This window comes from Lissotriton helveticus, chromosome 10 (genome assembly GCF_964261635.1).
Source record: "Lissotriton helveticus chromosome 10, aLisHel1.1, whole genome shotgun sequence".
Classification (NCBI taxonomy): Eukaryota; Metazoa; Chordata; class Amphibia; order Caudata; family Salamandridae; genus Lissotriton; species Lissotriton helveticus.
In genome coordinates, this window is record NC_136071.1 from 1,148,023,463 (window position 1) to 1,148,050,577 (window position 27,115).

Consider the following 27,115-nt stretch of genomic DNA (forward strand, 5'->3'; position numbering starts at 1 on the left):
CTTAATGTACAGGCCAGTCCTATGTCGGTTAACTAAAAATGCCAGCTGTATTTGGGCTTATTTGTGCATTGCCTGAACAGTGGCACCATTTTTGACAGTGTGTACTGGGATTGTGTGGATTTCTTGGATTGCAACTGTACACTCTTTCAAGTAACCGCTCTATATAAATGTTGTATCATCCATAATTTGAGAAGATTGTTGTACAGCTAAAGGGAAAAGGGCAAATTATGGTTCCTGTAAATTTGTGCTGTCCTGGTCTCCCCATGGGTTTTGCTGGGTTGAGTAATGGTATGGTTTGTTGCTGTGACCACTAGCACATTGTTTGCATTGGTGGATACTGCCCTGGAATGCTACTCTAAGTAATTGAGTGGTTGAAGTTAATTCAGCTAACTCGATTGCACATATTTCTCCTGTTACTTTTTAATTTGTATCTGAGTTAGCAAGCCTTGGCTTGTGTGCTGTAGGGACTCAAGCTGCACCTCCCTCAGCATCCTGGATTGCTCGTGTTCCTCTTTGTTGGGGATGTGGCTTTGCAGGTTGGGCTGGACTACTACTTTGGGGAAGTGAGGCAAACTGGGTTGTGCATGGGTCTGGACCTCTTTACTATCACATAGTTAAGCTTAAATGTTGATAGAAGGGTGAACTACCATGAATAGGTCCAGTTGTTGGATTTATGTCCAGCATCTTGAGTAATCGCCCTTTCGTTGAGGAAATATGTTGGGATTGCTGTGACATAAAACCTAACCACTACAGGTGAGTCGTGAAGAGTTAGATGGTGGGGTATCATTTCAGTGCAACAGTATTTACAGAAATACACTTGTAGCTGATAAGTAACTCAGCTGAGTAATAATGGCTTTCCCTCAACATACTACTCTTGAATAACTTGATATAGATATATATACCAAGTCATATATTTAAAAGAAATATATATAGGGCTAAATGGTAACACAATCTGTTTTACCTTTGCAGAAAGGGTGTGGCTACCATCTGGACTTGCTCGTGGTCGCAGTCATGCTAGGAATTTGCTCCATAATGGGGTTGCCTTGGTTTGTGGCTGCCACCGTTCTTTCAATCAGTCATGTGAACAGCTTGAAAGTGGAATCTGAGTGCTCAGCCCCTGGGGAGCAGCCCAAGTTTTTAGGGATACGGGAACAGCGAGTGACCGGGCTCCTCATCTTTACCTTGATGGGACTGTCTGTCTTTATGACTTCTGTTTTGAAGGTAAGTCTACTAACCACATCTTGTCATCACAATAATCTCTCACTGGACTAGTTTCTTTTGATGCCATTAATATGATGATTGGTAAACTGTATTGTGGCATACATTTAAGTGTTAGTATTGCACATAATTAGGATTCATTTCCTGTTTTAATCTAAAGGTATGTATCGCTTCTCTGTAGATATTCATGTAGTGAATAACCCAATAACCCAGTCGTAAACTGGTGTGCCTTCTATCTTAGAGCAAGATTATTCCCTGTGTTCTGCAAACAACCTTCATTTCATTGTGTTCAATTAGTCTGTAACATATCAGCTGCAACACTTCGTCACAACTTTAGCCGGAGCAGTTTTAAAGAAGCTGTGGAAGGACATGATCGGGTTTACCCCTTATCTGTTATTGGATACTTTATTCTAGCCTAGGAACAGGGGAGTCGGGTAATAGCTATAAATGTAGGTTGGTCTAGATATTTTCATTTTTGTTCCTTAGTCTTCTTTCATTCTACTCTTATGCGGTTAATTGACGCCCTTCTCATTCGATTGTCAGGGTGGGGTGGTTGTTTGTGTTTTTAAAATTTTTCTTTTAAAACAAATTCTTGTTTGATCATATTTATACGCAACATCGATGGCCAGTTAGAATCATTTCCAACAAGTGTGGATTTTGGAGGTGATGCCGATAATTCTGCCAAAGTTGTCTAGTAAACCAGGGTTGGGTGCAAGGAGGATTGTTCCACGTAAGGAGTTTGCCTGTTAACCTGATAACCCTATCCCACTCACTCCACTTCAATAATCTACTTTATCACATGTATGTGAGGAGCAGAAAGGAGAGGACAGGACGTTGAGGAGCTCCGCCTAAATATAGACTTGCATATAAATAATTGTTTGCAACTACAGTTGGTTGCAGAAAGGATCTTGATTGCAGTTACAAGGGAACATAATCCCATAGGAGGTACTAGTTTAATGTCAGGGTAGTCTCGGGTGTATCATGGTGATGAATCTGAACCTAATGCATTCTTGAGAATGTTTCCAGACAAGGGTGGACCTTCTAAAGGCAGCTGGGGTATTAAACAAGGCGTGCATTTGTCTAGGGTTGGTAGAGAGTGCAAGACAAAGGGTGTGGCTATCAATCGGTTTCATTTAGGAATTGAAACCAGAATCATTGAAATACCTCTATCTGATCCTGAACCATGTATAATATTTTTCCATATATAGCCATGCAAGCCTGTTCTGACGATAACTCTTGTGTGTAGTTCTCAGCAAGTGTGCAGATTTTACCTACTAATAACCACCTGATATCCTATTTATCCATTCACACGGACAGAGGGTTATGGAGAAGTGTCAAAGTATTGCCAGTTAGTGAATATTGATTTAGGTTGTCAGCTAATGATTTAGATAGTTGTCAGAATTTTAGACCGGTGTCTAGGTTCAGGCATGACCACAGCACGTCAAGGAGATCACGTCCCTGTTGGCAGCATCTCCAATAACCCCTCAGTGGAGACGAGTCTTCAGCCATTTGTACTCATCTGCCACGAATATGAGAGCGGAGTCTCGTTGAAGCACCATCTTTGCAACCAGACATCAGTGTCTGGTCTTTTCCCTTTCCGCACACTCACACAGAACACTAACAACTGTTAGTCAAGTTATGGCCCCAAGTGTGGAGCAATCCATTTGGGTTACCCTAGTTCTAAATTTCAGCATTGCAAAACTTGTTTGTATCTTCAGTGCTGATTAATTGATCCCAGGGGAGATTCTGCTAAATGCGTGAAAGATTTTGTTAGTATCCTCTATTAATTGTGCTACTTTGTATCTGCCTGTAGACAATGCAACCTCCAATTGGGAGTCACATTTAGAGGTAAAGGAGCGGATTTGTGCATGAGCACTTCTACTTTCATGATTCCTATGCCAGCTTGGGACCACCGCACATGTTACTGGATTAGTATAAGCTGCACGGGGAGTTGGAGTCTTATATAGCAATCAAAAAGATTTTTGGGTCTGCTGTATTTCATGCTTCATTTTAGTCCAAAATGTCTGTCTTGCAGAAGGGTGACTGTAGGAAGCGGGCTCTATATCTAGTATACCAAAAAGAGGTATGCTGTGTAGAGTACTGGTATCCCGTATAAATAGACTTGGGCTTGCTCTACTATTCCCAAGTGCTCTATTTGGAGGTATTGTGGTCGAGCCTCCTTAGGATTATCAGAGAGGACTGATGGACATTTGTTACACACAGTCAATAAATAATGCACACTCAAAGGAGATCCACACCACTTATTTTATTTTTTAAACCCACATTTTATATATATATACTTAACACCAAAAACGTCATAATTGGGTAAGTACTTTGTTTTGAGATCAGTTATGAAAGTATACAGAAATAGAGCAGCCTTGGGTGTGGTATCATAGTCTTTCAGTATACATCAGTACACTGGTACTTGTATCTTTCAGTGACTTGTGGGTCTGTTCGCTAGGACTTAAGGTAAGTATTTATTTTATTTTTATGGAAAGTTTATATAGCGCAATCATGACCTGTGAGGGTATCAGCGCGCTTTAAAAATGGTCGGTAGTAAGAAAGCAACAGAGCAAACCGCATAATCAAGAGAGGGACAGACTTTGTATGCTCACAAATTGAGGAAGGTAATATCACTAGGACTAGTCTTCGAGATAATAGACTTGGTCCAACAGTATCCAGGTCCAAGGCAGCACCAGCAGGTCAGCTCTGGAGCGTCTGGGTGCAGAGGTGCAGTTCTGCGTTGGGTGCCCTGTTGAAGTCCATGGGGAATGGTCGGCTGCTAGCAGGGACTGGGTGTCCGGTCTGGTTGAACCCACGGGCAGGGTGGGGGCGGTGGTATTTCTCCAGCAGGGTTACGCTGCGGGAGGCACTCTCGGGTTGAAGGTGATGTATGAAAACAGGCTGCAGGTGTCGACTGGGAGATGAGTCCGTCCAAACCCAATGGGGTGGTTAACTCTGGAGGGTCTCTGGACCCCATGGGCACCATTAGTCAACTTCTCCTCAGGCTGTGGGGCTCAGATGCAGATTTGCTTCCAGGCATCGGGTCGCTGTGATTAGGAGGCTCTTGCAATTCATGCTTTCTGGGGGTCACTACACCCTGTAGATGTGGGAAATGGGCATCACCCTGTCCAAGAGTTCCTAATTTCACCACAACCAAGATGTTGAAAACCCAAGTCAATGCCCATGCGCACTGTCACTGAAAGGAGTCACCTTATCTTGTGACTCGGAAAACGTCTTCAAAGAAAAACAACTTTCAAACATCCGGACCCAACACTAGATGGCAGGAGTATGCAAAGCATGTGAATCTACAATTTACATGCCAAGAACAGATGCTTACTGGGTAAGTAACATTATCCTTTCATGGTCACTTCTATTAGCCCACCCTATGGGTGTGACTAGCCTGGAGGGGCAACACGCCTCCTTTCGTAGCTAATTTCCCTGCCTGTCCTTCTGCCAAATGGACCTCAGGACAGGGGATGGTGGCATCTCCCAAGTCTGGGGTAAGCCAAGCTCTTGTATGATATGTTAATATTTTTTGCGATAGCACAGTATCACCCGTGGGCATCACAGCGCTGTTGCGGATCCTGGCCGGAAGTACAAACTGGGTAAAATTAATATAAATAGGCTTTTAGTAGTTTCCTGAATTTACTGTATAAGGGAGTCTCTCAGAGGGTTATGGGTAGTTTGTTCCAGTACCCTGGGGCGAGATAGGAGAAAGCCTTACCCCAGTGCGCATTTGACGAATTCGGGGTACACACAAAAGGGCTTGGGTGCTCGATCTGAGATTGCGGCCGGTGACATAGGTTGTGAGTTTTTTTTTTGTTTTTTTTTTAGATCGCGTGGGCCTTTGCCTCTCAAGGCATTATACGTGAGAAACGCTTCTTCACTGGGAGCCAGTGCAGTTCTTTCAGTAAGGGTGCAGAATGTTCCGGACTTGACATGCTTACTTACTAGCGAGCCTGCTGGAGGAGGTGCAAACATCTCCTATCTGAGCAGGCATTGTTTCTGACCTCTGGAACCGGGACACTCTCCTCTCAGGGGGTTAGAAACTAGTCTGTGGTGGTGAGCTGGGCAGGACCTCTGTCAGCACGCTAAAGGGCAAGTAGGTTTCAAGGGGTTCCTCTATGGTACCCTTTGGGTGTAGGTTTTAACAAATCAACCGCTGGAATCAGTGTGGGTTTATTAATACTAGATGTTTGATACCAACATCATAGGTTTCAGTGAAGCCATTATGTAGCTGGGTTTTGACCAGTGCCCAGTACGTACCTTAAGATGGCCCCCCCCTGCCCACTTGTAATATCCAGCCACTAAGCTAGACATTACAGGTCATACCTGCTCATGCAGATCTGTCCTCACATGTGATCTAATGCACCCTGCCTTACGGCCCCTGGGCCCGCTTTAGGGGTGACTTACATATAGCCCATGCAGTGTCTTTGCATGGCACACAGGAGTGTGCCAGGTCATGTTTTCAGACATGGTTTGCACCATGTCATGCAGTCTGCAGTAGTAGTCTGTGTGATGTGTATGGGGCCCATAAGGCGGCATAAGATATGCTGCAGCCCTTAGAGAACCTCTTTAGTACTCATGCCCTAGTTACCAGGGGTACCGTTTACTAGGGACTTCGAGGAATGCTAAAGCCCTCAGCCAATTGTGAAACACCCAACCCAGATTCAGCCACAACACCCTGCAATGGAATTCTCGGCCCGGACGTCCCGCCCCTTGTGGTTTTCATTGGCTAATCAGAAACGCAAATTTCAGCCTTTGGCTGAATAACCCGCCTGTCTATGCACATATGCATATAACTTCAGTGACCCTATTATCGTAAGTAGGAGATCCTATTGTAAGCTATGGTCGGGCACACACTTTTCCGCTGTTACCTTCTTTTGCAACAGGAACATTGCAGAGATGGCTGGCATGACCCAAGCATAGCAAACACAACAAGATGATGGACTGAGTGCTGAAACTTTTCAAACACTCACCCCCAGTCACAGATCTAGGTTTAATCCGTCATTCTTTTGCTCACTATGCCACCCCAATTTGGACCCAGCCATATGCAAGTCAGTCTTGACCCTGTTCCTTATGGGAATAAGGTCAAGACTGATTTGCATATGTCTGGGTCTGACCTGGAGTGGCGAAGTGAGCAGAACGATGATGAATTTACCCCGGATCGAATAGTGACTGGGGGTAAAGTGTCTGAAAAGTTTCAATTCTCCGTTAATCATCTTATTGTGTTTGCTTTGTTTGACCTAAGTTGGCAGGATATGCCCAGACATGGGTCCGTTGCTCACTTTGCCACTGGTTTCAAGCTAGCCTGGCTGATGAGGGGTTTTACCCTGAAACCGGTCCTAGGATGCTCGTTTTCAGTCCAGGAAGGACCTGGCCTGGCAGTTCGGGCTGGACTGTTCCCATGAGGAACAGGGTCAAGACTGATATGCATATGGCTGGGTCTGACCTAGGGTGGCAAAGTGAGCAGAAGAGTGATGATGGATTTAACCCAGATCTAATAGTGACTGGGGGAGAGTGTCTGAAAAGTTTGTTCTCCGTTCATATTATTGTTTGCTCTGACCCAAACGTGGCCTACATGGAGAAAAAAGACCTGCTGGGCATGCGTGTCAACTATGTCCGTGTTGGCTTAGTTATAAATGACCTGACACTAACTCGACAAGCTTTGTTGGCGTACTTTAAGCAAAAAAATCCAAGACTGTTAAAAGCATTTCTGATGCTCGGGTGAGAATAACTTCCATGTCTGTAGGCTGAATCGCCCAGTTTCTTCTGGGTTCGAAAAAGGCACGAAAGCATACATGTCAACATTCCAGATTAACTAGCTAACCTGTGCCCTAGACATGAACTGCTTATAACTTCACATTACAATACTCATGGCATATTCTTTGACTACTGATAACTGAACTGACATGGACTACAACAATCTGCATGGCTGAGCACGTGAGTATTGGTGTGTGTGGGCGCGCGTGTGTGTGTGGGCGCGTGTGTGTGTGTGTGTTGGCGTGTGTGTGTTGGTGTGTGGGTGTGAGTGTTGGCATGAGTTGGTCGTCTACCAAGAAGTAGTAAGAACATGGAGTCTGGCTTCATAAGCAAAGTCATGACCATAGTGAGTCCTTCATGACTGACCTCTGGTCTCCTGAGACCGATGGAGAAGTAATCAACAGATCTTCTGAAAACTGGTGCGTTCAAATGAGCCACTGGTGATGATAACTTTGCGAGGGTGTCAGTTTGGTGCTTTTAGTGGATGCTAAGTTCTCGCACCCAATTACCTTGCAATGTGCCTTGGGCTGTGCTTGCACTTCCTCCCAATCAATTACATTTGGTTACCAATTTTAAAAAGATAGGGTTGTGTAAAATACTCTGAGCCGAGAAAGCTGAATGGATCTTATTTAAGAAGCACCTTTTGCCAGTAAAGCTGTGCAAAGGATGGAAGTGTACTACAAGTCATGTAATGATTGTTTCACAACTCCTTGGTGATGAAGTGACCGTAGCAAAGTGTTTAGTCATCAGGGCTAGACTTGTCACTTATTTTTGAAGATCTGAATTTTTCTCATCTATTTCTTCTGGGGTACTGTTAGAGAAACTCCCAGTAGAGGTATTGTCCGTAGTTGAATTGGAGACGGTCTTCATCCTCACTGACCTTTCCCTCCTCTGTACCAACTGTATTGGTTTCCCTTGCCATGGTCCTATAATGCTCAGCAAGCAGGTTCTGCAGGTGAACCTTTGTAGGTTTAGGACCCTTGGCAAGGTTCCATGGTGAGCAGACGCTGTTAAGTTGTGCCAACTTAAATTTCTTGAAGAGAGCCAGGTTGAGCTTCTGGGTACTACCTTGTGCCTCACATATGCTGTTTTAGAACAGTTGGGACCTTTTTAGTAAGCTATAAAAAAAATCTACCAGACTATACTTTTTACAGGCCAAACTGTCTAGGATACTTTTTACATTTCAAATTTAAGGACCGGGGGACTCAATCAAGGCCCTAACAGACCAGATTAGAAATTTGGAAAAATCAAAATATTCTAAACGTATTTTTGGCACTAAAGTCAATTGTGGATTCCTCTGTGGAATCACAATACTGACAAGAGTGGTACAGTAAATACAAGTTATATCCCTTCAGTCTGGAGTGTTATCTGAATTTAGAGCCGTGGCTAATGAACCCTTCAGAAAGTATGCCTTTCTGTAGCTTAATGACAACTTTTTTCTTTTGGTGTTGTCTACTCCCAGCTTGCCGTGGCAGCCTTTTGTCATCTGGTCTTAAGCGACAATATTGCAAATCTGGCCACACACAGCCTTATTTTAAATTTCTCCTTAATTGCATCCTCTTACTTTCTGAATCTGTTTTAATACGGGGGTCAAATAAGGCAGTAGGGATTATTTTAAAGGAGATTCTAAAGCAAGCATGTCTATTAGATGCTATTCTCGTTTGGGTCTCTGTTTGCTTGTTTGTTTTTTATTTTATTGCTCAAACATTGTGGAGCTGCTCTACACACTGTCCATAATCTCTATATAATAAAGTTCTCGGAGTTGTGGAAATTAGAAATCTGATGTTAGGCCTTATCAATAAACGTTTTGAATTGTTATCATCTTATACATTTATCTTGGTCTAATATACGTTAAAATTTTGTTTTTTTCAGTTTATACCAATGCCTGTGTTGTATGGGGTTTTTCTCTACATGGGGGCATCCTCCCTTAAAGGAATCCAGGTGAGGATTTTGTATTTTACTTTTTATGTTGGTGCAATCAAATCATGTCACAACCAAGACTGTTCTAAGTGATGCCTGAGCTTTAGAACTCTTTTTGGTGAAAGTTCTGTTAATCTCATCTTGTGGCAGTGCTGAATTACCTGTGAGCGTAGGAAAAAAATTGGCTTTGTAAGTTTTTATCTTTTCAATCTATTGCAGCACTACAGATAATGACAATTAATAGATGGTGCCATGCGGTCTGGTTAAAAAAAAAAAATATATATATATATATATATATATATATATATATATATATATATATATATATATATATATATATATTTCTCCAGTATTAGGGGTGTCTTTCATAGATTCACATGCCTGAATCATTCCCCGTCGTCGGAGTAGGAGTCCCACGGTATATAAAAAAGCAGTAATATGCCATTTGTACATAGCAAATAACAGTTATAATAAACCAGGAAGTAAAGTAGCCTCAGCTACCAATGAAAAAACTTCCACATTAGTGACTATCCAAGTCATTATGTTAGACCAAACTGCAGCCAATCAGGCCACAGTTCCCACCAAGGTATTCTCCCCAGAGACCCAGGCTGTCAGATTTTTTTACCGCACGTCGTGTGATAGGGAGTCTCTCTGAGCTCTGCTCAGTTTTTTCTCTACTTGAAAGTTCCCACTTTCAAACATGTCTTCATCTAAGTCCCTTTTCAGGGCCTGTGATTCTTGCGGCAAGGCAAGACTTTTTAAGGAGGACCCGCATACTTTATGCATTTATTGCTTGTATCCGGATCATCAAGCAAAGGAGTGCAAGATTTGTCGCACTTTTCCTGCCAAGACCCTCAGGGACAGAGAGGGTCGCCTACTCCTGTGGATCCAGAGGAATAAAGATAAGGACTTGCCACTTTCTGAGGTAGGAAGTTTGGCCTCTATATCTTCTGTGGGATCTAGAAAAAGAATGGCTGAGGGTAAGGTGACTACCCCTAAGGCTAAAGTGGCGAAGCAGGCCCAGCTCACTCTTGACGCTGACGAGCCATCTACCTCAAAAATGAAAAAATCCTCTGACAAATCTGTGAAGCCAGTATCTAAAAAGACTGCGTCTTTATCGTCACCTCAGAGGCCAGTTACCAAGGCAGCGACTTCTCTGCCGGTTTCCTGTCAGACAGCCACTCCAGTGACTTCTACTATGTCATTTTCCTCACCTAAACCTTCCTTGGTGATGTCCTCGGCGTCCTTCAACTTTTGTCCATGTCCAGATTCGTCCCATCTCGTCGACGAAGAAGGTCTCTCCAACCGTCGACGAGCCTCTGTCGAAGACGCACTCATCGGCGTCGACAAAAACCTTGCCGTCGACGACAGCTTTACCGTAGACTAAGAAAGCTTTACCGTCGACGACGTCACCGTCGACGAGGGTGCCGTCGACCATCCCATCATCGAGGAAAACCCCGTCGACCATTCAGCTATCCACAAAAAAGACCCCGTCGACGAAGAAGTTGGTTCCGTCGACGGCCCCGTCGACGACCTCGTCGACTAAGAAGTTGGTTCCGTCGACGGCCCCGTCGACGACCTCGTCGACGAAGAAAACAGTTCTGTCGGCGTCGTCGTCGACGACGAAAAACGCCACGTCGACGAAGTCCCAACCACATTTGTCGACGGAACATTCAACGACGGCGTCTGCATTGCTCAAGACAAAATCTACGCCACAACACATCCCAGTGGCTCAAGACAATCCAGTAACTCCAAAGCTGTCATCTTGCACAGATATCCAAGTCTGGTCAGCCAAGAGTAACGTTATCTCTTTGCCATCTCCAGCCACCACTGCGGCACTACTACAGCAACGCCCATCCCAGTCTGCATGTATGTCGCCACTAACTATGCCAGACAGGCTCTTGGACTCTGAGGTAGAGGACTCTGGTGATGATCTATTTCCAGCAGCCAAAAGTCCTTCTAAATTACTTATCCTGGTAAAAGATCAGGAAGAAGAGGAGCAAGTGACACATTCGCCCAGGTTGGATACTGCACCACCACCAGGGACACAAATGCCCATGGAACTTTTCAGAAATTTAATGTCCATGTTGGACGATTACTATCAACGTTTTCCGCCCTCGGAGTCTGGTGACTCGCACATCTCGTCCCCACAGCCCAGAGTAGTCCCAGATTCCATGCCTACTATACCTGAAGAAACTGGGCATAACCCACGCATACCGGTGCCCTATAACCAAACGGAGGATGAACTTAATGAGGATGAGGCTCAGGAAGAAGGTGAATTAGATGAATCAGATTCGTCTGAGTATGAAGATTATCAGGCGGACTCACCTTCTCCAGATGAACAGCCAAAGTCTGAATCGCCACCTGTGGATATTGCGAATTTCCATAGGATTATGGACAATGCCACCAAGAGGTTCCTCATTACCATGGAGACTAAACAGGACGATTGTTTCCTGTACGATTTTAAAAATTTGTCTCAGAGGCAAAGTTGGTCTATTCCGATTATAGACTTTATTTGGAAAGAAGGTAAAAAGATCATGGCCACACTGAATTCTTTACCTCCAGTTTTACCTCGAGTGGATAAAAAATACAGAGCACCAGCTTCTTCACCGGCTTGCCTGATTGGCCAGGCCAAGACATATTCAGTCATTGCCCAGGCAGCTCAAAAAAGAGCAAAGAACCCGTCGTCTCAAATCTCCACTCCGACGGACAGAGACGGGAGACGACTCGATACCATTGGGAAGAAGGTGTCAACGATTGCAGCAACCACAGTGAGGGTTGCTAATTCTATGGCAATTCTTGGCCGATACGATAGACAAATGTGGTCTGACATATCGCCTTACATTAAGAAACTGCCTGAACCGGACCGGTCTGAGGCTATCAAAATTCTGCAAGAAGGGGAGTGTGCATCGTCGGAGATCATTGATGCTGCAGTGGATGTAGCAGCTACAGGATTCAGACAATTGGCAGGAGCCGCAGTCCTTCGGAGAGAGGGAGGGTTGAAATCTACATCCTTTAGGCAGGAGGTACAGGCCAAGGTGTTAAACATGGCTTATGATGGCGAGTACCTATTCGGCTCGCATGTAGATGATGCTTTGCAGGCCATAAAAAAGGATACGGAAACTGCACGATCTTTGGGTACTCTGCAGTATCGCAAATCTTCCTTTCGTGGCTCTAGAGGAAGAGGAAGTTTCTCAAATAGAGGAGGATATTACCAACAACGCTCCTATACAAACACTCAAAACACCCAGAGGTACCAGCCATATAAAAAGCAACCTTATGGCCAAAGAAGGAATACTTACTCACAGCCCCGAGGAAAAGCCACATATCGGGGGAGAGATAACACCAACAAGAAGTGAGAATCACTTCCTGCCGCCAAAGTGTCCCAGCCAAAAACGAATTGGAGGAAGAATATCCCTACATTGCTCAAAATGGTCAAAGATTACTACAGACAAATGGGTGCTGGATGTGGTGTCCAAGGGCCACATATTCGAATTTGTAAAAACCCCTCCAAATTCACCACCAAAGGGGCCGCCCCCGGCACATCTCAAGGAGCTATTCATCCAAATCAATACAATGATTCGAAAGGGGGCAATCGAGAGAGTACCTCCACACCAGAGAGGAACAGGCTTTTACTCTCGTTTTTTCTTGATACGCAAAAAATCAGGGGAATGGCGTCCAATCCTCGATTTGCGTGCCCTGAACAAATACATCAAAAAATTGACGTTCAGAATGTTAACTCTCCAAGAGATCCTCCAGTTTTTGGCAGAAGGAGACCACTTGGCAACACTCGACCTTCAGGATGCCTACTTCCACGTCCCTATCTTCCCCAGACACAGGAAGTTCCTAAGGTTCAGAGTGGCTGGCAGGGATTTCCAATTCAAGGTGCTTCCCTTTGGACTACGTTCAGCCCCGAGGGTATTCACAAAAATGCTAGCACCTGTAGCGGCCCACCTACGATTACAGGGGATTCAGATATACCCATATCTGGACGATTGCCTTATCAAGGCCAATTCCTACGACACAGCAAACGAACATGTACAAAAATGCCTTTGCCTGTTTCAAAGCCTGGGGTTTTCAGTGAACTTCGAGAAATCTGATCTGATTCCATCACAAAGGAAGTCTTTCCTAGGAGCAACGCTGGATTCCAAGCTCGCTCAGGTCTTCATTTCAAAAGAAAGACAGGAGAAGATCCGAACAATGGCAACCATCCTCCTCAGAAAAGAGTGCGTTTCTGTTCGGAGATTCAAATCTTTCCTAGGGATGATCTCATCGTGCATCCCTCTCACTCCAAACTGTCGTCTCAGGATGAGACCCTTACAAGAGGAACTCAGTCACCAATGGGTGCAGATATCCGGTTCCTTCGAGGATATCATTACCTTAACACCTCGAATGAAGGATACAATCCTATGGTGGAGTCAGAAACACCACCTGCAAGTAGGCTGTGCTTTCCTCGCAGAAGTCCCCAGATACATAGTGACCACGGATGCCTCGCTAGAAGGTTGGGGTGCTCACCTTCAAGGGATGACGATCAGTGGCAAATGGGACACTCAACAACAGACATGGCACATCAATCTGTTGGAATTAAGGGCCATTTTCCTCGCCTTAAAATCCTTTCAGGCAGTTCTACAAGGCTCGACAGTGTTAATTCGAACAGACAACACAACGAGCATGCATTACCTGAACAAGCAGGGGGGCACAAGATCAGCCCGATTGTCTCACCAGGCTCAAGAGATCTGGAATTGGGCTCTGGATCACGACATCAACTTGTCAGCGGTGCATGTTCCAGGAGTAGCCAATGTACTAGCAGATTCGCTGAGCAGATCCAAGAACAGCACTCACGAATGGGAACTGCATCAACCAGCGCTGGATCGGATCTTCCAGAGATGGGGTTTCCCCGATCTGGATCTTTTTGCAACTTATCAGAACAGGAAATGTACTCGCTTTGCGAGCTGGATTCCCCACAAAGAATCTTGCGGGGATGCTCTGTCCATGAATTGGGAACGGATATTTGCCTACGCCTTCCCGCCAATTCCGTTAATTCCCAAGGTCATCAAGAAAATGAGGAAACAACCGTGTCGAATAATCCTGATTGCTCCACGGTGGCCACGACAGTATTGGTTCACACAGCTTCTCCTTCTGTCAGAGCGCGAGCCAGTCCAACTGCCTCAAATTCCAAATCTTCTGACAATTCAAGATGGCAGGGTGTGTCATCCGGACCCTCATTCTCTGAAATTATCAGCTTGGCTCCTCAACACCATGAATTTGCACACTTGAACATTCCACAGGACTGTCAAGAAGTCCTGGCCAATGCTAGAGCGCCTTCAACAAACAAAACTTACAAACTGAAGTGGAAGCGTTTTTGTGTTTGGTGCCAAACTATGAATCTACATCCAATGAAGGCGGAACCGGAACAGATCTTACCCTTCTTTTTGCAGTTGGCTAAGTCAGGTTTGGCGCACTCAACACTTAAAGTGTTTTTAGCGGCCATATCACGATACCGTCAGGATGGTAAGAATTCTCCATACTCCTCAAGAATAATCCAACAATTCTTTAAAGGTTTATTTCGTATGTTTCCTCCTGTACGTCGACCACCTCCATCTTGGCATTTGAATATAGTACTGGCTCAGCTTATGCGCCATCCCTTTGAGCCTATCCATAAGGTCGATCTCAAGTTCATCACCTGGAAGGTTGCATTACTGCTGGCATTAACGTCTGCCAGACGGGTGAGTGACATGCAAGCGTTCACCACTAAGCCACCATTCTTGCAATTCACACATGACTCTGTGATACTACGCACCAACCCGAAGTACATGCCCAAGGTACCATCGGATTTTCATCTAAATGAGCCAGTGATACTTAAGAAATTTTTTCCCAATCCGCAGTCACCAGCTGGGCGGACTTTACACACATTAGACATTAAGAGATGCCTTAAATTTTATCTGTCAAGAACAGCTGCCATCAGAAAAACGGATCAGCTATTTGTAGCGCATGGCAGACCTAGACAAGGCTGTGCTGTTACAAAACAGACTATTGCCAGGTGGGACTCATCCACGATAGGGCTCTGCCATCAATAAGCAGGTAAACCCTTACAGACCTTACCTAGAGCGCATTCTACGAGAGCAGTCTCCTCTTCAACTGCTTTGTTTGCTGGTGTGCCTCTCCCGCACATTTGCAGAGCCGCAACATGGTCCAGCAGACACACATTCACAAGGCATTACTGTCTGGATTCTTCAAGTGATACCGATGCCTCGGTGGGGAGAGCAGTCCTGCGTAATCTTTTTCAATAAGGTGAGCCTCTGGTGATCTCTCCCACCTCCTTTTGCTCTTTGACGCTTTCATATGTTATTGCATTGCTTTCTTTTCATGCATGAAAACTGTTCTTTTGGCGTCTAAGAGCGACATATTGTATTACTGCTAACTACTCGGATTCAGGCATGTGAACCTATGAAAGACACCCCTAATACTGGAGAAGAACAATAGTTACTTACCTGTAATCTGTGGTTCTCCAGTATTGGTGTCTTTCATAGATTCACATGCTAGGGACTAATCACCTCATTTAAATAAGTCCGCCCCCAAGCAGGTCTGCTGTGACTGGGATTGTAGTCCCAAGCGGAAACAGGTGAAAGAAGATGCAGTGAGCTGGCTGAATGGGGCACGAGTGAGCCCACTGGAGGGCATTGAACTTTGTTTATTGGCATATCGAAAGCAGCAAACCCAGTGGAGGGAGAGATTGTGTTGCAGGACTATACTTAACAAAAGGCACCGAGACTCACAGGAGGCCCACTTGGGGTGAACAGGTCCTTTTTCGGTTTTACCTGCCCTACGCTTACACTGTTCTAATCTATTATTTCAAATAAAAACATAAAAAGTCTTACATCCTGCCTCCTGGCTTTTCATTGGTTTCTGTGCTTGCCACTCTCATTTCCTCCATTTCTATTGGCTGTTGTATATTTTCCTGCAATTTTACCAATGCTCGTTCATCTGCTTCTCTTATCAGTTTCCTGTATCTAAATTACTATTAACATCTGCTTTGGTAGAACAATTTGTTTTAAGGTTTAGCGTGCACAGCGCTTTTTTTCTGTCAGCAGAACATACGTTATTAATAATTAGTTGTGCTTCCAAACTGTTTTGGTTGCATCCCCATGGGCACTCCAATGTTCCTGATATCAGGACTCGAACATAGTTCACAACAGCAGAATAGTTTTCAAAATGTTTCTTTATTACTTTTTTCGATTTCATTTAATTGAAATTCACCTTCATTTCAATTCATTTATAGAGCTTTCTAATTTTTATCTTCACGACTTGTAGCTCCTTTGCATTTCGGGCTATTCGCCCTTCTTCAGGGAGCATCTCTACAAGAAATCACAGCACCCATACTTTTCATGAAATACTGAAGGTGCATCTCTATCCCAGTTTAATATACTTCAATAGCCAGCAGTAGAAAATCACATTACATTCACATGCACTCCTGAACTGTATCTAAACTCGTATTCATAGACTATCTATTCATCAGTCATTTAAACTATGGTACACCCGTGAACATCGTGGTTTTGTGGATCTGTGTTTTGGCATAGTGTGTATTACGCTGTTCTAGTGACTTGTGAACTCGTGAAGAATTCCCGGTGTTTGACTTGTACCAAAATGCCATAAGTTAAGTTAATTTACTCACGGTACTCGGCGTTTGACGTGATACACTGTCCTAGATAAGAGCGACAGTGATTAGAGTTTGGTAAGAGCAAAAACTATTTAATTCACCGCAAACATTATAGCAAAATATATAATCGCTGATATCCAGCTTACTTGTTGTTGTATCGCACGTCTGATACGGTCGTCTCCTTTGTAGCGTTTGCGCGTAGATTCGATCCCCGGCGTTTCCGTGTTTGAAGAACCTATGCATCTGATAGGTTCTTTTAAGTGTCAGATGTTTAAACGTTGCTCGCGGTTCCCAAGGTTCCCATGGTGCTTGGTTGATAATAAAAATGGACTACTCTAGTGTTTTGGCAATCATCTATGACATACGATATCCTACCCTACTAAAAACAGAGGTGGGACTATTCAAGTTCGGCAGCAGCCATTTGTAAATATCAACTTCATGTTGCCGAAAAAATTAATAAAGAAACATTTTGAAAACTATTCTGCTGTTGTGAAATATCTTTGAGTCCTGATATCAGGAACATTGGAGTGCCCATGGGGATGCAACCAAAACAGTTTGGAAGCACAACTAAGTATTAATGACAGACGTCCCAAGGACGGAAGACGTCACCCAAGGAGCACCCGATAAAATTTAAAAACGAATTACAAACATTTTTTAACTACATTTACGTTACACATGGGCACATTCAGCAGGGACCCAACCGGCGCTTGTTTACAGTACAATGTTTTTTTTTTCCAGGAAAACCATGCGAGTCACTTCCAGTTTCATTGGCTTTTGAAAGACTGCATGTGAGCTTGTCATGGTGCAATTGTTGGAGACGATAGAAATTCTTGGAGCCACCTGTGCCGCACTGTAATAGTAACAAAAGATCTGTTTTATAGTGCTACAGCGACAAGTCAAAACTTTTACAGAGTTTCATTAACTTATATTGCACAACTGTTCTCCAAGCTACAATATACAACAAAAACAGCTTATTAATCACATAGGTGAAACCTAATGCATTTACAAATGCTTGTTAACATGTGTCACTGGAGTGAGACCCACAAGCTCGCTCACCTTTTCAAAGTTCCACAGCACTGTGCTTAACTCATCCCATGGTCTATATTAGGTAGCTATAAAGTGCTGCACAGTGCTGGAGGATTGACTTTTCACTTGTATGTGTGCCTGGGTAATGTACAATACAGGGATAGAGCAGTACTGTGCTGTGCATGTATGGTGAGGGCATGTAGTGGGTGCATGTACATCTGCAAGGGTACATTACATGAGATGTAGTGCAATGCATGCATGGAGAGTGCATACAGTGGATGTTTTATTTTATTTATTTTTATTTTATTTAGTTTTATATAGCACGAACGTGACCCTTGGGTATCAGAGCGCTTAAAATTCACATGAGGTAGGTTCGATATACATATACATCTTATCTGGCATGAGGTAGGTTTTATACAAAGCAATATATCAAACATTTCACATGGTATGAGGTAGGTTTGGAAATTACATATGTCTGTATAATTCCTGTATATGTCTGACTTAAAGTTTCAGTGGAAGTTCTTGCACTAGTCTACTGTACTGTACTTGGTGTATTGTGACTCCAGTACCAATAGTTTCGAGTTGTCCTATTCCGTGCATTCTACATCCGTACATCTGGATTAGTATTGTATTGACACCTGTTATCCTCAGCATAGCCTTTGACTTTCTCTTCACTTCCATTTGTTGATCTGTTTTGGAAACATCTATGTTCCGGTGGTGGTGATGCCCTGTCCTGCCTATTTGAGGAACTTACTCATTAGGAAGATCTTAGCTTCTCTCTTGAATGTTGCAGTGTTTGGAATTTTCATAATATTTGAGGGGAGTGAGTTCCAAATTCTCGGGGCGGCTCCGGAGAAAGCTCCGTTATACGTTTTCTTCTTCCGGAACATGGGTGGTCTCAGCAGCAGCTCCTTGGCACTCCTGGCTGGTCTGCCTCCTCCAGATAGTTCAATCTTCTGGGCCAGATATCTTGGTGTTTTATAGTGGAGCGCTTTGTCGGTGATACATGCCATCTTCAGTTGGATTCTGGCTTCGTACAGTAGTCAGTTTAACGATTTCAGGTGTGGAGAGATATGATCGAATTTCCTCGCTCCGGTAATAGTCTTGCAACTGCATTGAGGCATGGTTTTAGTGGAGCTGTGGACATTTTTGGTAGACCTGCTAAGGTTGTGCATCCATATTCAATCCTTGAGATAACTAATGATTGTACTGCCAGTTTGAGGTCCGCCGTAGAAATGAATGGTTTCACTCTCCTAATGTAGTTCAGGTGAAAACGGGCCCTTTTTGCCATTGATTTGATGTGGGATTTCATGTCTAGGTTCTTATCTAGCGTGATTCCTAGCGATTTTGCTGAATCCACTAGCGTAGGGGTGCAGTTTAGTGCAGTGATCAGTTTGGTCCATTCCTTCACTTCTGTGTGGTTCTTTGGTGGTGAAATTAATAGGAATTCTGTTTTTTGTGCATTTAGTTTCAGATGATTGGTAGTTAACCAACAAAGTGACAGTTTTTGGGCCTCATTCATTACCTTGATGTCTTCCAGGGATGCGATCTTCATGTAAATCCGCGTGTCGTCTGCGTACATGTGATAGGATATGTTTGAGTCTCAGAGAATATCTGTGAGAGGTTCGACATAAAGGTTGAAAAGTGATGGAGATAGGGTAGATCCTTGAGGGACTCCAATTGAGTTAGGACATGATGGGGATAGTGTCTGGTTGACCAGAAATCTTTGCGTTCTATTCTGAAGGAAGGATTCAAACCATTTCAGCACGTTTCCTGACAGTCCCATCCCGTCATGAAGCCTGGCTAGTAATTTTCCATGATTTACCGTGTCGAACGCAGACGACCGGTCGAGAAGGACTAGTAGACATGTTTGATTGCTATCTAGGGCCTGTAACGCATCATCGGCAATATGTAGGATCGTTGTTTCCGTGCTGTTGCCTGTTCTGAATCCCGATTGGCAGTCGTCCAGTAGCATGAAATTAGCGATGTGTTGGCTCAGTTGATTTTGCATACATTTCCATAATTTGGCTAGTAATGGAATATTGGTAACTGGGCGAAAGTTATTAAGATCTGCCGGGTCTGCTGTAGGTTTTTTGATGATGGGGATGACTTGGCCTGTTTTTAGGCAATTCGACAGGATCCCTTGTGATAGTAAGGCATTTATTATTCTAGTCCATATTGGATGACGATATGGCTGATTTTTTTGTAGACATTTAGAGGGGAGTGGATCATTCTAGTGGTTATTAGGTTTGATATTGAGAGCGTTTTGGCGATAATACTCTGGTCGTTTAGCTTGAAGGTATCCCACTGTGCTTTGTTCTTTGCCCTATCAAGATCGATTGTCGAGGTGGTTTTGCTCAGTATTTGTGTTTGGTTGGGCATGTTGTCCGCTGCCGTCCTGAGCTCTCTTTCAAGCGTGTCTGCCTTATCGGTGAAGAAAGTTGAGAATTCTTCACAACTCAGTTCAGTTTTAGTAGTTTCTTGGGCAGATTTGGCCAACTTGTTGGCTTGCTGCTTTAATATCTCGAATAGTTTCTGTGGTCTGTTTTTCGCGTTATCCAGTTCTGATCTAATAAATTCTTTTTTGGAATTGAGGATCTTTTTGTTGTATTTGTTTCTGATTTTTCTGAGCGATTTCGGCTCGGGGGATGATGGGTGCAGTCTCCATTTTCTTTCAGCTTGTCTTACTTTCCGTCTATCTTTGTTCAGTGACCTATTGAACCATGGATTTTTATCCTTTTCTGTGGCTTGCCTTAAATGAGCACACCATGGCACTATATAGAAAAGCTACAGTACTGAGCAGTACACGCAGTGAATCTGTGTTCCTCGGGTGGCACACTACATGAAGGTAACTGTACTGGGCAATGGATGTGCATACTGAGTGCTAGAGGGCCTGCAATGGTACTTTATCTGGGGGACCTTGGGTTCCATTCTGAAAAGTTCAGGCATGCCTGGTGGTGACCTGTGGAAGTAGAGGAATGGAATGCCAAGGCCTGCTAATCTCTATGCCTTGTCAGGGGACACAACCTGAGGAAACCAAGACCACCTTCTCTGGCGCCTAGAGTTCCAGCGCCTGCCTGCTTGCCAATATCTGCGTGCCTCTGAGGAACAGGAAAGCGTTGGTGGGAGCGCGGTCCAGTGAGAAGCACTGTAGAGTGGATTCCCGGTGCAAGGAGACAGGTGCTTTGTTGATCAGGTTGTTGCCTTTGGGCAAATTCAAGTTGGCAACCTTCATATGCCAACAGCTGGTCGCCATGAAAATATTCATCAGAATGGAGTGCCATGTGGAAAGAGCGAGTCTGTATGGCCTCATTGCAGTGACCAGTGTACCAGGAGGGCCACTGTGAACATACTATCCAAGAACTACGACTGAAGCCTGTGCAGACCCTAGCACTGACCCTGTATGTCAGGAGGGGCCACTGTGGAACAGACTACTGTGCGGGGAGGGCTGGTACCTTGGTTGGTAGTGTTGCAGCAACCCTGTATGCCGGAAGGGGCTGGCGGTATCCTGAGTGCTGTGAAGGAGTGGACTGCTGTCCGAGAGCTGTAAAGTTTTGACCTGTTGGTCACAAGGAAGCATCGAGGATTGCACCTCAGTTTCCCATGTGAACTGAGTGAGTACGGTGTGGAGGCATTCCCACCTTACTGGAATCCCGACCAGGAGCATCAGAATTCATTCCCTTCTCCCTTGTTGGGTAGTGCAGAACTTTCTGTGCAGGAGGATTGCTGCTGGATCCAACTGTGTAAGCTCAGAACATGTCTGTTGGAAGCAGCTGTGCCTCCTGTGGAAACTGGCTCTCCAAACAGGACTAGAGCCTTGCGAATACCTGTGGGCAGGACTCTTGGTGAAACGCTGCTTGCACTGATATGACTGATATCTGATAGAGACGTCTAGCCACAGTTTCCTTAACTTAAAATATCCCCAGGCGTCAGCCTGGATCCAGAAAACTTTTCCGCAGCAGCACCTCTGCGCACCGGGGGGGCGGTGGCGCCAGGCTCCGCCCTGACAGTCCACGGACATGACGTCAGTGGAGCCATATATGCCCCTCCCGGCGCACTGACGTCCGTTTTCGTCTGAGAAATGTTTCCGCATCAGAACGTGGAGCTATCACCAAAGAACTGTGAATATGGGAACAGTGTGCAAAAATAATGAAAAAATAGAAGAAATTGACAGAGACAGAGCAGCACTCTAAAGAACCACCCCGCAAGAGCGTAGGCTCAATCAATGTGAAAGGAGGACAATGATGTGGAAAAACAGCCTGGCAGAGGAAGAAAGTCCACATCTGAGAAGAAAAACTGTGAAGGAGAACAAGTCTGGAACACTAAAGTAAGGAGAGTGCACCACAAGTCTTCACCAGAAGGAGACCTCGCAAACTGTTAAAGATCCATAATTGGACATAGCCAATATCCTGAAGGAAAATCCCACTGAGGCGGCAACGACCACAAGGTCATGTAGAAGGGGAAAGCAGAATGGTGGGAAAAAGCGTGAATAGAATTCACACCGTACAATCTAAGTCTAGAGCTGGAAGGAACATATGCTGCATTAACATACCGCCTAATTTCAGAGAATGGAGGGAAGCAACAGAGAAACAGAACACATCGGTCTGTATTGGAGTGAGAGCAGAGCACCCAGGAAGGGGCAAGCCACCCTAAAGGAGGCGAGTATAGAAAGCCTCAACCAGAAAAGGGGATTTTGACTTCTTATTCGTAGCTAGCACTGATAGCCAACTGCAGAAGCTGGACGTGCTCCTGTTGCTCAGGTGGTAGTAGGTCTGACCCCCCAGAACATCAGGAGTTAAAGGCCTCAACCACCACAGTTGGGCCCAGTATCGTTGGTGTGCCACGTGGCCCTCTAAAAGGAGTTTTGACAACAAAAGTCTCCTCTTTGATTTTTTTATTTGATTTTGCTAGATGCACAACATTTATCGGCTTTCTGAATCTGTTAGGTTTAGTAGTTATTTTAGATTAACTCTGAGTGAAATAGGATGATGATGTGAAAAGTAGACACTTGCATGAAAGTCAACCTTTGATTAAGTGTATTGAATGACCCACTTCTTCTTCTCTGTTACAGTTATTTGACCGCATACAACTGTTTGCCATGCCTGCGAAGCATCAACCAGATTTGATATATCTACGCTATGTTCCTCTATGGAAGGTGCATGTCTTCACAGTAATCCAGCTTACCTGTCTGGTCCTCTTGTGGGTGATTAAAACCTCTGCTGCTGCTGTTGTCTTTCCAATGATGGTAAGTTAACAACACACATGCTTCAAAATAAAATACAGCATACACAAGTAACAGGGAACTTGGAAATGAGTCGTGTGGAGAGTTCTGATACAGACTTTAGAGTGATAGGTGACTAGTTAACACAAGAAATTAATCAAACCCTGACTATAGGGTGTTACTGAAAAAGGTGAATTCCCTCACCCAGTTCCACTGGTGTGCTTCATCATTTAGAATCCCATTGGTATATACTGGATCCCTTGAGAGCCTCAGCAGGATTAAAGAATTGTGTATATTGTTGCTTATATTCCAAGGTGTAGCAAAATATTACTCCAAAAGAGATGCCCATTTATTCAACTACCCTTCCTGTGTGCTAATGAACAGGATCTAGAAAAGCATGGAGGGTCATCGGACTCTGCACATGTTGTCTGAACATTAGGTTTCTTGCTACAATCCTGTATGACAATTGTTTTCCATTTGTTTGGTCTTGCTTTGTTTTTGAAAACCTAATAAAACCTTTTGAACTAAAGTAAATGCATGGAAGGTGATTGATTTACTCAATTCCTAGTCCCCTGTTAACATAGGTGCAAACATGGTCCTAAGCAGGGTGTCTTGCACCTAGTGTTCGCAACCTGTTTCTGCCCATTATCAAACCTAACAAGTCGATCAGGGAAATTCTTCTGGACTTCTACTTACTCCGGTCTAACTATATGGTCTGTCGTAATAGGAGTCAAGCTAGTGTGAGGGGGGAAAAAAGCACAACTGGATTGCATTGTGAGTTAACTGGTAAATTGAGCAAAAAGCAGTTGAGTATAGCTATCTAGTGAGAATAGAATCCCCTGTCAACCCTCAGCTCACTCGGTAGTACAGGAGACTTCGCCTGGGGTTGATACGCAGTCATGAAATATAAATGTACGTCATCTCAATTGGACAACAGCCATTCACAACCACATATGCATGTATGGTACACACAAGCTAACCGCAAAGGCAAAGATCCCAGTTATGGACGACTAGGCAGAGTTTACAAGGGAATACTAGTAGGCAGCCATGGGACGGTCTGTCCTATTAAATTATTGTCCCCTTTTTGCACCATCAGTCGCCTAAGAACCTCATAGAAAGAGCCAACAACCACCCTCTACTATGGTTAATTTGTACAGTTTTTGGTGTAGCTCCTTTCAGTAGAGCTTGGCTGTACAGTAGTGTCTCTTGATTGAAATTGTCCTTATTCAATGGATTAGAAAGTCAAACAAAAGCTGGCAAAGCACCATAGCTTTTCCAACACATTCACTTGTGTCTAAACGCATACTTGCTAAAGATGTCTTTGCTTAGGCCCGTATAGCAGAGGAAGATTGTCATTTCATCTGGAAATTTAGTTAACAGATGGTCATGCTTGAAGTGTTAGTCTTTTTTCCCCATTACAGGTAGATTGCAGGTATATCGAAATGGTGATAGTCATGGGAAAATAGCATCACTCACTCGCTCACACACACCGTGCATCCACAGAAGCAGAACGGAGGTTGATAATTCTCCTACCAAGCCACCGAATCCGGGACCAAACTATCCACTGATCTTTGAGTTTTTGTTTATTTTATCTTGCATACCACAATTAACGGTACTTGCCAAATGACCAGTGAAAGTGAAACATTGACGTTGGGAAAATGTTTGCTATTGTATGCAACAAATGTACTTTCACCCCTTCTGTGCTCCCGTCGGCCGACGGGAGCACTCCCTCCCCAGTGCTGCCAACAGCCGTCGCAGCCCCGTCCACTCAATAGAACGGAGCACTCCCTCCCCAGTGCTGCGAACGGCCAACGGCCGTCGCAGCCCCGCCCACTCAATAGAACGGAGCACTCCCTCCCCAGTGCTGCCAACGGCCGTCGCAGCCCCGCCCACTCAATAGAACGCCCGCACTACGGCGGAATTGCCACCGCGGTTAGGGTGTTCAGTTCAAAAAGACATTGAAATATATTATGCCTCAAAGGCTTCGAAGAAAAAAGCAATTTTGTTTGTGGGTTGGACATTTTGTAATTGGCCTTTTTGACTTTCAGTCCCCTCTTATATAATTTGTATTTGTTAAGCGCAAACATATCACCCCTCAAGGGTTTAAGGAGCTGGTGGCTGTCAGGAAGATTAAGTGACCTATTGCCTAATCACATGATGAGCTGCTGCCAGCGCCAGGGATTCGAATTATGAACCCTGCGCTTCGGAGTCTACTGCTCTGGCCACTGCACCATATCTTCTTTCCCCTAGATGGTAATAAACTATGCATAAGAGTTAGTGTTGTCATTTTTTTCCAGTACAATAGCATGATGGTCTCTCCAGGTTGACAATTTAGAAAAATGAATGTTAGGAAAGTATATCTAGGAAAAAAGTTGCGGTTGTGTGAAGTTGTTTATCTCCATTTTGTGCAGAGTACAAATTCTTCTTTTTCTTTTTGCTAAGGTTCTCGCCCTTGTGTTCATCCGGAAACTGTTGGATTTCTGTTTCACAAATCGAGAACTCAGCTGGCTTGATGATCTTATGCCAGAAAGTAAAAAGAAAAAAGAGGATGACAAGAAAAAGAAAGAAAAGGAGGTAAGTTAAATGAATCAAAAATGTGAAAAATCATCCACCCACGCTGTTCGGAGAGATGTGGTCTAGTGGATGAACTTGGTTCACTCTGAGTAAACACCCATTCATACATACTGACATTCATTTTCTAGAATAAAAGGATTCTACTGATGACACTCTGATGCCTGAATTCTCTGTATTTTATTTTAATAAGTGATAATTTGGAAGTTTTACAGTCAATATTAACTTCTCAACGGCAGTAGTTTAAGGCATTTAAGGTCGGGAAATATTTGTTTTTAACTTGTCTTTTTTTTCTTCATATTAACAGTGCAGAGGTATTGGAATTGTCTAATAGTTAACATAGTAAAAGTCTAGCCATGGATTTAGGCGTGATTTCAGATTTTTAGTTTGGAACATGTTGTTTGCCTTCTCACTAGGCAGCTAAAATGTGATGCAGGTCGTACTTGGAAAATGGCAGGAATTACACCTTGGTGCCGTTTGGCTGCCTGGCTTTTTGTCTACACTATTCTGCTCCAGCAGCGATGAACTTGGTCACATTGAAGCGCCACCCATGCTTGCCGACATCATTTCCTTTCATCTGATGCCTTCATATGAAGCTGCAAAGCTTTGCTCCTTCTGTGAAGAGATTTTTCTTCAAAAAAAAGTCTCCGAGGTAGGTCAGCCCCCAAATCCAGAATTCAAACCTAGTAAGGACTGTTGCAAATAGAGGTCTTTGACGCCTTTACTGTGTGGCTTCTCGGTCTACTTGCCTAGCAGGACTTCTTGTAGCCTCAGTAGTGCAGGCTCCTGCACTCCAGCCCACGCATCCTGCACCTCCATGTGTGGAGATTAAACGGCCGCAGTTTTTCTTTGGCCTTCTTCCCGAGGTAGCAGTCATCTTGGCATCCAGGCATCCTTCAACTAAATCTGCGTATGCTGGGACAAGTTTTTGACTTTGTCTGTTGGACCTGTTGCTTGCTTTGTTTTTAGCTTAATGACGTGCTATGGGCACCGTTAAAGGTTACCTTTCGGCACTTTAAGCCTTTTTATGATTACAAGGCCAACTGCCCTTGTTCAAATCACTAGTTATAATTCATTTTCAAAGAGGTTTACAACACTTGTGTCCACCTAAGCCCTTCATCATGCCACAGCAGACTTAAATCTGTCTTGTATTTCTAATATGCACCCCTTTTAAACCAATGCACAGTTGTCCATTCTCTCTACTCCCTGTTAAAAATGGTGTTCCTGGTTGCCATAACGTGTATGACGGGTGAGTCGACAGGCTCTTTTGGTCTAGCCTTCCTATAATCACCTTTTTTCCAGGTAAACTGGTACGGTCTCAAGCTGAATTCCTACCAAAGGTGGTGATGCCTTTCCATGTTGAACAAGCGGTCATAATCCTAGAAACATTTGCCTCACCTCATCCTTTGAAAGAGGAGGAAAGGCTCAGTCGTTCAGACCCCAAGAGCACAGGTTTTTTTTTTTTTTTTTACATTCATCTTACCATTGGTTAGGCAGCTGTGATTTTTATCAAAAGAGCAGGGAGGTATAGGTCCTAAGCATACTGTAATTACCAAAGAGTACACAGGTTTGTTTGGACTATCTTTCCACTCGTTATATTAGGTAGGTAACAAAGTTTACTGTTGAATTGGGCCAGCGTCGGTTGTGATGCTTAGCGGATCCAATTAAAATTGCAAGGTTTCCCACTTTCTGTGTGCAGAAAAATGATGCATGTCCTTTGCAGGGGGGAAATTGTG

General features: G+C 44.1%; 1 protein-coding gene and 1 long non-coding RNA gene across 3 annotated transcripts in view; one reads left to right on the forward strand and one right to left on the reverse strand.

Annotated features, from left to right (window-relative positions):
• SLC4A7 (solute carrier family 4 member 7) overlaps window positions 1-27,115 on the forward strand; it is a 441,084-nt gene that overhangs the window by 324,698 nt on the left and 89,271 nt on the right. For both annotated transcript variants that reach the window (XM_078663959.1, XM_078663958.1), the window contains 4 exons: window positions 970-1,221; window positions 8,857-8,925; window positions 22,659-22,832; window positions 25,251-25,382. In XM_078663959.1, the coding sequence (XP_078520085.1) occupies window positions 970-1,221; window positions 8,857-8,925; window positions 22,659-22,832; window positions 25,251-25,382 (627 nt within the window). The remainder of the gene's footprint in view (window positions 1-969; window positions 1,222-8,856; window positions 8,926-22,658; window positions 22,833-25,250; window positions 25,383-27,115) is intronic.
• LOC144784879 (uncharacterized) overlaps window positions 1-27,115 on the reverse strand; it is a 334,923-nt gene that overhangs the window by 132,564 nt on the left and 175,244 nt on the right. The window lies entirely within an intron of this gene.